The 11,964-nt window shown below is 31.1% G+C and overlaps 2 protein-coding genes across 3 annotated transcripts; one reads left to right on the top strand and one right to left on the bottom strand.

The window, feature by feature from the left end:
• Positions 1–3,467: 3,467 nt before the first annotated feature.
• LOC132924940 (uncharacterized) lies at positions 3,468–4,352 on the top strand. The gene has a single exon (XM_060989376.1). The coding sequence runs from the start codon at positions 3,468–3,470 to the stop codon at positions 4,350–4,352; it is 885 nt and encodes a 294-aa protein (XP_060845359.1).
• A 1,199-nt stretch (positions 4,353–5,551) lies between these two features.
• On the bottom strand, positions 5,552–10,698 carry LOC132924641 (zinc transporter ZIP2-like). 2 transcript variants are annotated; one of them, XM_060989062.1, is made up of 3 exons: positions 10,114–10,698; positions 8,838–10,048; positions 5,552–5,800 (listed from the first exon to the last, which is right to left on the bottom strand). In XM_060989062.1, exons 2-3 carry the CDS (start codon positions 9,955–9,957, stop codon positions 5,688–5,690), a joined length of 1,233 nt encoding a protein of 410 aa, XP_060845045.1. In that variant the 5' UTR covers positions 9,958–10,048; positions 10,114–10,698; the 3' UTR covers positions 5,552–5,687. The 2 variants fall into 2 exon arrangements, with proteins under 2 accessions (XP_060845045.1, XP_060845046.1); XM_060989063.1 differs by having other exon boundaries at positions 8,838–10,043.
• Positions 10,699–11,964: the final 1,266 nt, after the last annotated feature.

Raw genomic sequence — 11,964 nt, 5'->3', positions numbered from 1 at the left:
TCGATAAGGTATATTTATTTTTAGCGTAAATGCAGTTATAGGTCTTAAATGTAACGTTTTATAGACGTTGGGTAAGGATACCAAATTATTTATAAAATGTATGTTGTAATTTTTTTTAGATTACACAACAGTAGTAACAACCACTTACGTTGAACCATCTACTTCAACAGCGCATCCCGTCAACAATGTCTTGTCTGCTGATGTTATGGACGATATGCTAACCACTATGCTGAGAGCCCTTTGCGATCGGAGAGCATTTGGCAGGACCTTCAACGGTTACAATTGCAGGAGCAAGTGAATACTTGGAATAGAATGATGTACAGGTACTGGAAATTACAACAGCAACAGCATCTGATACCGTATTACCAGAATGCTTGGTGTTCCAAAGAACTGTTGAGTAAGTTCATATCAATATATTATTATACTCGTATTAAAATTTGAAAATACTTTTAACTGAGTTATATTAGTTTCGAAATGTATAACTCCTTACAATTTTTACTGCAATTTTGAATAAAAGATTCATGTATCTGCAATTATAGTAGTTTAGGTACTACATATAACTTTTCCTGATTTTTTCAAATCAAACGAAAAAAATAATTAAGGTTAGTTAAATGATTCTCACGTAAATCCCATTTAAAGGAAATATTTTTATGATGATTATTAATTACATTTTGACTCTTTTTAAGTTAAATTTAAAACATTTGAAACTTTACGTTTTTTTTTTTTTTTTAAATGTATATTATGGTATACTCTCATTTAGAAATCAAGTAGTAAAGAAGAAAAAGATTCTCATTCAATGAAGAACAAGTCTGTATATTGGAAAAAGCATTTCAAATGAATTCGTTTTTGTGTGAGGCGGACAGGCGATACCTAGCAAATCAGCTGAGCGTTACGCACAAAAACGTGACGTATTGGTTTCAAAATCGTCGTATGAGAACAATCAGTGACTCACAGCTAGATACTTGGGCGAGTTATATATCAGCTTTAAAACATAAATAAATTAAACCTATATATTTATTTCAATGAAATGTTAATTATAAATATATATCCAAGAATTAATCAAATGTTTGTCATTACAGACCACAGTAATATTTGTTAAAAACAAGACATTTATATGGCTTTTCTCCGGTATGAACAATTTTGAATGTGAGTTTTGCTAGGTTATCAAAACTCTCATTAGGATTATAATGCTAAAGTTATATATTTTGTAATTTACATTTTTTCGTAAATCATTGTTAATTTTAAACATTTATCATTTTAAAAAATATATAAATAAAAATGTATGTAATTATAGTTAATAATAAAAGTAACTATTTGACTGAAACTGTAGTTTGTTACCAGCTACAAATGTATTTCAGTATACTTGTACGAATCCAAAAACAACAACTTAAATATTTTATATAATCTCATTTAGAGATTAAGAAGTAAAGAAGAAAAATATTCACATTCAATGAAGAACAAGTTCGTATCGTGGAAAAAACATTTCAAATGAATTCGTTTTTGAGTGATGCAGACAGACAATACTTAGCAAATCAAATGGGCGTTACGGAATTAAATGCGACTTATTGTCGACGGTTTAGAACAATGATTAGTGACTGGCAGCTAGTTACTTGGGTGATCTATATATCAGGCTATGTAATCAAAATTTGACACAATTGTGATTCTGAAAAAAAAATAGTAAATAGGCAGATATTAAAATATAATAATTTAAAGAGAAAAACTCAATACGATATATGTGAAAAACCATCAAAATTATTACATTCTGAATTAAAATACAATGATATTAATACATAAACACGTTACGATTGTGTACTATCCTCGTTGCGTCAAATGTGCTGGCTCGCACAGCACCAACATGTGCAAACTGCAAACTCCTGCGGTTGTCCATCATTCTCCGTGATTGCTAAGAATTTTACAACAAAATCATCCACGCTAAACAATCCGTCATCAAGTAGACCTACCTATCCTCCAATCAAATACAACACAATTTACATCAAGGGTTTGCAGAAAAATACAATTATAAGTGAGTTTATGCCTTACACCAATGTCATCAACATGGAAGACCTAACGTGGCCTCGTATAGATAACTTCCCTTATGACGATACACTACCTCGCTGTATTTTACACACGGAATTTAATACTACAAAATGTACATTGTATAAAGTATTTGTATTAAAATAATGGTTTATAAATAATTCTTAAAATTTTAATGTATACTCAATATATTTTTATTATTTATTTATCATTTTTTAACATTATAGTCTTTATAAATTATTGGCCTTGGATTTAAAGGCCGGGTAATTTAATTTAACATATTATTATCTATTTATAATTTCCATACTTAAATTCTACCTGTTACTAAATGTTATCTTTTATATTTATTTAAATAGACTGATTGATAACGGGTTTTGGGCAACCATAAAACCGGGACAAGTAATTCAAAAATTTGCATTAACTAAAAATATTATTTTTTGGTTAAACAGTGATGCAAATGTCAATTTTTTCGTACTTTTAAAACACAAATTGACCAGATTTTGTCATTGGGACTCGATTTGAGTATTCCTGAAGTCCGAAATACCTGAAAATTATTATGGATTTTGCTCGTTAGTTCGATCCAAATTGGCCGACAATTATCCAATTTTTTTATATATTATAAAAAAAGGTTATCTGGTATTAATTTTCACTTATTTATAGAATATTGAATATCAGCAACAAATAGCAACACTACGGGAAAGTGGCCACGTGAGAAAAGTCCACAGCCTTTGCTGGTAAACACGGCTATTGTGTCGGTAGGAGCATCATCATACACTGCAGGAAGAGCCGGACGGGGATGGTCTATACGTGATCGTAAATTGTTATTACTTTATTTCTAGTATTCCGTCAAAACGTATGGTTATAAGAAATGTGTCGTGAGCATAAAAATGTTGAGAAAACTACTGGTGTAGACTAAAAAACTATTTTTGATATTACGTAGATACACTATTTATCTATCTTGATTATTCAATTATAACTGAAAATAATTATTTTTATTAAAACTCCTTTCCGAATATGAATAGGCAATAGAATATGCAGTATTCCGATTACCACCCTTATCAAAATTGATAAGTTACAAATCTACGGAAACCATCTTTACAGAAATCACGAAGTGGCAAAAATATCATCGATTCTTCCTCTCATATCTTATTCCCCAATAATAGCCAAAAACGATGTTCATCTAAAGAAACATAATAAAAATTATACCAGCTTCCACTAAGACAATTATTTGAGAATTTTAATGAATTTGAAAATTGGAAACATGCAGTTCAAGTTTCTACTCAATCATATGTTGTTAAAACTAATTCCTCAGATATTGGAAATCAAATTTACTGCTTTTATAAATGTAATAGAAATGTTTTTTATACTTCAAAAACTTTAGGACAACTCCAGGTGGTAACAAAATTAAATATAAATACAACATAATTTGCAGTATGAATTCCAAGATATCAGTAAACATCTTTTACGTCAGCGATAGCTGTGTAGAATCCTTATTTAAAGGAGTGTATGCTTTGAAGCTTATAAATGATAAGATTGAAGAAATTAACTTTAATGTGAGTAAGAGAATCGAAGAACGGAACGACATAGACATGATAATAAAAAGTTTTGATGCGATAACAGTATGTATTATAGAAAAGGAGATCATTTTGCGACTGACCAATAATAGCATTAAAGTCATTCCGATGCGTAGATCAAGAGGGTTAAATTTTGAAATGGTTAAAGAAGTGATGGTTAGATTGAGTCTGTTTGATGGTGTTGACGCAACTTTGTACTCTGGAACGAGGTTAATAGGATCAGAAAGTGACAATATAGTAGGAGAAGTATCACTGCCAAGTTTTGCTGTTGCTATGACACGAGAGGAGATTGATCAAAGATTTGATGAAAGAAGAAGACGTCGTGAGGAAAGGGATAGCGGCAAATTCTCGACGCCTACCAGGTCGAGAGCTTCTATCTCGTCTCCATCCAGTAGTCAAGGTGGGAAAGCCGCTTCGGCGAAGGATCAGAAGAGTAGCATTGATTCATCAGTTACCAAGCGACATGGAGGTGGAAATTCGGAGGCAATTTTAAGCAAGATATCAAGTACGACGATTGAATCATCAAGTGACGAATCTAACAATGAAGATGAAACCAATAGCAAAGAATTAGAAATACATCGGGAATTAGTCAAATATGCAGATAGTTGTAGTGAACTGGTTTACGTGATCAAAAATGAAGATATTTCTGAATATGGAGAGTTTGACTTTCCATCCCTTGCTTTAGTAAACGGTTGTTATAAGTTAAAGGAGGTAGTAACAAAATTAATGGGTACTGTACTGTAAGTATTAATTTAATAGTACTGAAATAGTATAGTATCATAATAATTATTGATTTACAATATCTATAACAAATCCTTACAAAGTTATCTCTTATTTTTTTTTTATAATAATCACAACGTGTATTTTCAGATGCTAAACAAGTGGTTACATATACTCCACTCATTATTTATTACAACTATTACAAGTCAATATGGATGATAAAAGAAAAACAAATATTGTTTAATTTGCTAATAATGATTTACAGAATCAAAGCCTTGGCCAGAAAATTATTTGAGGGTGGGGTAGAGTATAAAATATGTTATATTATACAAGTTATAAATATAATAGGCATTTAAACCTATTCAATCTTACTTCAATGGTACCTCTGGCATACTATCTACTATATGGTTTTAATTAATATGTGGAATTAGTCAGAAAGTGGTAGTCATTTTTGTTGTATACCCATGAAAGATTGAAAAAATAAAAATTATTATTTTTATTAATTAAAGTTTCCCTAACTAAGTCATCTAAACTTTTTGTTGTAAAAATACTAATGTATGTTATTTAGTAATTTAGTAGGGTGTCTAACTACATAATTTAATTATATTATATAGCTATAATTGAATTTTAAAGGTATAACTTACTTGATTTATTTGTTATTACATGAATCCTAATAATACTACACCAAAATATATTTGAAATTTGCTTATTTTTTTTTTTTTTTTATGCAACAATAATAATTCCAGTCAAAATTATTAGAACATTTTATTAAAATGATGTACCTATTTTGTTGGATTGAAACAAACTATTTTATCAGTAAAAAATATTATTTCATCGAAATAATAAAATTAACAATCCAAACAACAAAATTTCTCATGATTTGTTTAACAAATATTTGATTATATTAATCAAATAATGTTACCCGTGACAATATTAAATCATTAAAAGTTAATAATGTAAGTTTAATAAAAATTATATAATGTGTGTTAATTTTCAAGATGATTATGAATTGACAAATTTTGTTAGTTAGACATATCTGTTTGTAAGCTTAATAGTGATAAATATTTTGTTAATCAGAGAATTCTATCAATATTGTATAAATACATGAATCTATGTTTATCAATACTCTTAAACAAATGGTTAAAAAAAACATAACAAAAATTCTTATTTTAATTATAAAAAAAAATGAATTGTTTATGATGTTTATATTATAAGCGTATATTTATTAGATTAAAAAATGTATTGTATAGTATTTATAGTAATAATAATAATAATAAACAGTTTATAAATAAAATAATATATAAAAATTAAATAATCTATGGGATTAGTAAAGTATTAAGTTTAAATCATTTAAAAGTTTTAATGACCATGTTCGTGTCCATGTGTATGAGATGTATGCTCATGAGATTCATGATCGAGATCCAAATATTGATGATGGTTGTCATCTAACACGTGACTATGACTGTGATGGGCTGAAAAAATATAAGATAGAATTATATAAAATAATTAAAAAAATGACTAATTTAAATATATTATACATTCTATTATATTAGCCATCAGCAAGACATTATGTACAGATAAATCATATTTCTGATAGGTACTTTATTCAGGATAATTCTAAAAAATGGTAAAAGTACCTAGCTATTACGCTATATGATATACCTCTATTATTCACTTCAAATCCTACAAACTAATTTGGAAACATTTGCTAAGTTACTCAAAACGCTTCAAGTTTTTTTAACTGAGTATAGAAATAATGGATTTGAAAAAGCCAAAATAGAAGCAAACAATTTAGCAAAAATTTTAGAGGTAGAACCTGTTTTTAAAAAAACTCAACTACGAAAGAAAAAATGAATGTTTGAATAAGAAAGAGCCAATGAAGTAATACAAAATCCAGAAGAAAATTTTAAAATTTCTTACTTTTTGGTATTAGTTGATAGTGCTACTGGTGCTATAACTAAACGATTTGATCAAATAACAAACTATAATAATATATTTGGATTTCTGTATAATATTGAAAAGCTTCGTGTTGTTCCTGATACAGAAATTTTAAAATGTTGTCAAGACCTACAAATAAATTTAACTAATAATGAAACAAGATTTAAATGGTTGTGATTTATTCGAAGAACTTCTGATTTTCTGCCATTTAGTAGATGAAAATATCATTACTTCAGGTACATCAATTTGTATGGACAAAGAACTATCCGAACAGTTGAACTATGAAGAAATTATAAACATATATGTTTATTTGTTATTTTTATGTACTAAAAAGTATTTCATAAATAATTTATTAACTAGGTATATTATACTGTTTTTTTTTATTTTGATAATGTTGAGAAAGTTTATAAAAGGGAATTAAAAAAAAAATAGTATAAGTAAATTTATTGTGTAAGTAATAATGCATACTTCTATATTTTTTTATACTCTATAAAATACTTGTAATTGCCAAAAAAAATGTAATACGTTAAGCTTGACGTAAGACACTAGTCAAATATAAAAACTTCCTAGTTCAGTTCCTCAAATTTTTTACTATAAAATCATACTTGGTATTTTTTGGCATATTGTTTATTGTTAAACGAAGCATGCTTTATTTATTTTCAAGTATTAGATACTTATAAAACTAATACATAGAGTATAGTCTAATGTCTATACTATAGACTGTAGAGGTAGGTACGGTACATACCTAATATTATATTGTCATTGTTTTATCATTTTTAAACACATCATATAATTAAACAAATATAACTATATAAATTATATAATATAAGATATATAGGAACTGTATTTTTTCCAGATGGTAGCCGGTAGGTTTTTGCTTTCAATATTTTGCATATTGGGCCCCTTTCAATATGATGTGCCCCCTGGCCAGCTGTAGGCCATTTATTTAAGAACAGTAGGTTGGTTAAACATATTAAGTTTATCAAGATCTTTTATATACTACTAAATAAATATAACAAATATTATAATATATCATGTAAAAAGTTATAGAATTACACAATTAAGTTAATGATAGGTGTTTTGTTTTAGCTGCTAAGTTGGTGGTAGATTAGCAATTGAAAAGATACCAAAGTAATGTTAAAAAATGTTAGGTCTTAAATTATAACGTTCAATCGAAATTATTTATTTATAAATATATTATTTGCATTTTTTCCTTCAGAAATATTATGACTTGGAAATATAATTTAAAGATCAAAAATATTTAGGTAGGTACCTATTTAACAATAGTTTACAATATATTGAAGTTTTATGTTGTATATTTACAACAGTAATACCTATATTTGTTATAGTTTTTGTATCATTCACATTCTACATATTTGATTATTGTCTAGACATTAAAAAACATTTAAAAGACATTTGTGTTAATGGTATTATAATGTATAAATGACAGTATGTCTGAGAATTCCAAACATGCTGATGCTATTTAACAGATAGTACTAAAAACACGGTGTATTCCCAATTTTTACTGACAACCAATCTTTACCTGTTTTTTTTTTTTTATCACAAAGTATTAGTTTTAACCCCAATTATTAAATATATTTGGGGAATAATGTACAAAAAATATTTATTTTTTTTCTAATTAGATTATCTATTACACTCACGTTTTACTTTGAAATATTTATCTTATCTGATGACAAACTGAAATTTGTTCGATTTATTAGAATTAATAGTATTGAAATTATAGTACGTTGGAGTGAAAAATTATGCAAAGAAAAGAATTAATAATATCAAATTTCGTTGATTAAATATTAAACATGGAAAATAAATACAATCACAATGCAATAAATTAAAATACCATAAATCGAAAATTTTTTAGTAATTAATGCAAAGGAAAGCGCAAAAAACGTAACTACAAAACAGGAAAGAAATCTTTTTCAAAATTTCATAAATAAATAAGTTTAGTGTACCAAACAAATAACAGTAAACAATATTCATAGAATAAAATTAGTAAAAATATGTATGCAAACAAACGAAAATCCGTCCACTAAATTCAAAATCTATTATTAAAGTATACCGAATATTAAATATTAAAATATAGGTAATTAATGTTTCGTGTTATACAAATTTAAAATTATTGACTTCAGTAGGCTATATATTGTTTTTATGGATGGAATATTTGATAATTAAACAAAAATTAATAATATAATTTTCTTCAAATTAAATAGATAAACAGTTTTTAACTATATTAACTCATAACTTAACATTTTTAACTAAATTAATAAATAATGATTCTATTACTTATTGTTATAATTTATAATGTATTATGTATTAATTTTGTCAACGAATTTTTTTTGTTGTTGATTAATTGGTGAAAAACCATGAATCCTTATAACAATAAATATTTTATATACACAAGCATAAATCTATAAAAGCGACTTATAACTTGGTGTTTTTTCACTGCCGTTATTTCAAGGACCGATTATAATACAATCTATTGTAACGATGAAACCGGTGAAATTTGCATTATATTAGTTTGTGTTTAATGTATCTCAAAACGGTCTGGGAACTCACTCATCATCTGCAGCATCAGCATGACGGCGAATCCGAGTATTATGGACGACAGGTGCGAGAATCCCGACTGCTTGTATCTAGCGAGCACCTCGAAGAACACGACGTACAGCAGGGTGCCGGCCGCCAGCCCCTGCAGGACGACAGCCACTAATCCGGGCGCGCCGTCCACAGCACCGCCGTTACCGTAGCGTACGAGCATCATGCCGATGGCGATGCCCACCGGCGTGACAACGGCGAACGTGGCCACGTACGCGACGAGCACGGCCTTCTTGGTCTCCAGCCAGGCCAGTTCCAAGCCGATGCAGAAAGCAATGATGAGCTTGTGCGTGGCCACGGCGAAGAACAGGTACCACATGTGGTCGACGCGCTCCTCCAACCCGATGGCCAGGCCCTCGAACACCTCGTGAAACGACAGGGCTAGCACGGCGAACAGGCCGCGAAACGACTGTCCGTTCGCTTTCGGCGGACGACGATTGACCGTGTTGCACACCTCGCCGCGCCGCGGCTGCTGTCGCTGCTGCGCCGCGTTTCCCTGCTGTCTGGCCGGCAGCGTCATTTCCCAGGACAGCGACCGGTACTGTTCCTCGCCGATCTCGTTCGGGCGTGCCGCCGCGGCCGCCGGGTTGTCGCGCCGCCTCAGGCTCATCGACCGGTGCAGCATCTCCTGGCCGTCCGCGCCGCCGTACAAGCCGTCCAGCACGGCGTGCACTATCTGGTCGATGATGAACACCAAGAAGAACCCGACGCAGAATATCAGGTCGCCCAGGTTTTCGGTGCCGTGGCCGTCGGGCAGCCTGTGCGCGCGTTGCAGTCGGACGACGCTCTCCCGGACCTCGGGCTGCAGGTGCAAAAACGTGGTGAACAGCAACACGCCACCGCCGAAACACAACAGCAGCGACACGATTGGCGACGACTCGGAGGCCGAGTGACCGGGGTGCGAATGGCCGCCAGCCGCCGGTTGCGGCGGTGCTTCGGCGTTCGGCCGCCACCATTTCCTGGAAGTCAGTTTTATGGGCAACATGCCCAATATGAACGACCCCAAGCCCAGGACGAGCATGGCGATCGTTTTGGCAACCGTGATGTGCTCGAACAACACCACTCCGATCCCGTCGTCTGCCATTCGATTATGATCTTGGTGTTCGCGCGTCGGTGATAATAATATATGCCTTGTTTGTGTCGTGCTAAACGGGTGTAAACGCTTGCCGTCTGCTCTGGAATAAATTACAGCGAAAAAATTAAAAATAACACGTTAAAAATTAATATTTTTAATATTTACCGCCGATGTGTATGATATGAATTGTGCGTAAACCGTACAAAACTGTGGAGGACCGTTTACTAGTGCGCTGCGCTGGTTACTGTTGCCTAACTCGTTCCCTGCGGTGCGGCGCGCCGTGTCACATACCTGTGTCGGAGGGGCTAACGATCAGTTACTACCACCACCGCTGCTGCCGCCACCGACGCCACAGTCCCTACATACCACACGCAGTACTCTCGACAGCTATACATTTTATAAAAAAAAAAAAACCTCCAACCACTTGTTTACGTCTTACATACCTTACGAGTAGGTACACGAAATACCGATAAATTAATCCCAAAAGTCTACAAACCAGTTTATGTTTTTTGTTCCGCCGTACTGTCGCAGCCTTCCACGATAATGGATTTCGTTAACCGTCTCTCCCCAATAAATTATTTTCAACATGTATATTACTATATACTATTTATTTATAGTCGTATAAATTATCATTGAATAACGTCGTCTAGACGAAAATTCAAATACCTCCGATGACTGTATAATGTATATGTTTTAATTTTATTTTTTTTAATGATAACATGCATTTTTAATAACTTTTACCAAAGCAGAATATGTTTTGAAGTACTTCAACACATAAAAATTGAACTTTTGATGAAACATAATTTTAAATACATATAATTAATTAGTTAAATATTCAAAATTTGTTTTTGATTTTGAAATGTTCCAAATTTATTATTTGAATAATAATTAAAAATTATTTTCGTTCAAATGAGTAAAAACTTTTAAAAATGTTAGTGTTTTTTGAATTAATAAGTGTCGTTCCTTTTAAAATATTATTAATTGATTAACTAATTTAAAAATGTTTAACCAACACTTCGGAAAAATGTATGTAAACAGTATTTAAGAAAAACTAGTTGATTTTTTAGATTTTGAGAGGAGTGATGAATGTATTGATTATATGATGTGTGTTACTTTTTTTGCCTGTGTACATTTTTAACGGCAGTAAAAATGTTTCGATTTATAAAAATAGGCGAGATTACTTGTAGAAAATTGGATCGGGTTGAATTCATATTCGGGGAAAACGAAAAAAAATAAGGATTAACAGGGATTGTTACAAATATTAAATTTTAAATAAAATCGATTTAATTTTCTTGGTTAAACTTAAACCATAAAATCAAATTTAGTTGCCTATGTACTTTTTATAAGGGGTATCAATAAACATATTTATTTCATATACCTATATAACCTCGAATTCAAATAGCGTTGATTTTACGGGACTTGGTTATTGGTATCTTCATAATTATAATATCAATTTCTTTCGTATATACATTGATACAAACATTAACAAGTAATCCGTGTCGTCTGCTTTTCGTTTAATTATTCTGTTATTGAAATAACAATGTTTAAACGTGCCAATAAAAGCCAACAAAAGCTAGAGAAAACATCGACATCAGTAACGATTTTACCCTTTCATCTGAGAGCCTGGTACAACAGCACTATTATTCGAGAAGACAGGAATTTAAAATAATTCTTCCCTTGGAAATTCACATACACTGACGATGTTGATATCTTGGTGATTACTCCCGAAAGTGAAATTGGGAGGTACTGTGAATGTATTGAATGTAATAAGTAATTATATACTTCATTTCTTAGAGATATTACCTGCTAACATCACTACTGTGGACGTTGATGTATTTTTTCTATGCATTCGTTAAAGTATTTAAATACATTTTCAATTAATTTCAGCACCTGTAACTTCAGCAGCAACACCACCACCACATCAGTTCAGAAGACGGACAAATTATTTTGATGTAATAAAAGTTTTTCCAACCATATATTTTGTTAAACTCTTACCAAATCTAATGGTACACTCGT

The sequence above is a fragment of the Rhopalosiphum padi genome, chromosome 3 (genome assembly GCF_020882245.1).
Source record: "Rhopalosiphum padi isolate XX-2018 chromosome 3, ASM2088224v1, whole genome shotgun sequence".
Classification (NCBI taxonomy): Eukaryota; Metazoa; Arthropoda; class Insecta; order Hemiptera; family Aphididae; genus Rhopalosiphum; species Rhopalosiphum padi.
This window is presented reverse-complemented; position numbering and strand designations above follow the sequence as displayed.

Bases quoted from the DNA above. Each gene is read 5' to 3' on its own strand.
- LOC132924940 (XM_060989376.1), top strand. From the start codon at position 3,468: ATGAATTCCAAGATATCAGTAAACATCTTTTACGTCAGCGATAGCTGT.
- LOC132924641 (XM_060989062.1), bottom strand. From the start codon at position 9,957: ATGGCAGACGACGGGATCGGAGTGGTGTTGTTCGAGCACATCACGGTT. The intron at 5,801-8,837 runs GTGAGTTCCCAG...ATATTTTTTCAG, and splicing joins GCTGATGCTGCAGATGATGA to CCCATCACAGTCATAGTCAC.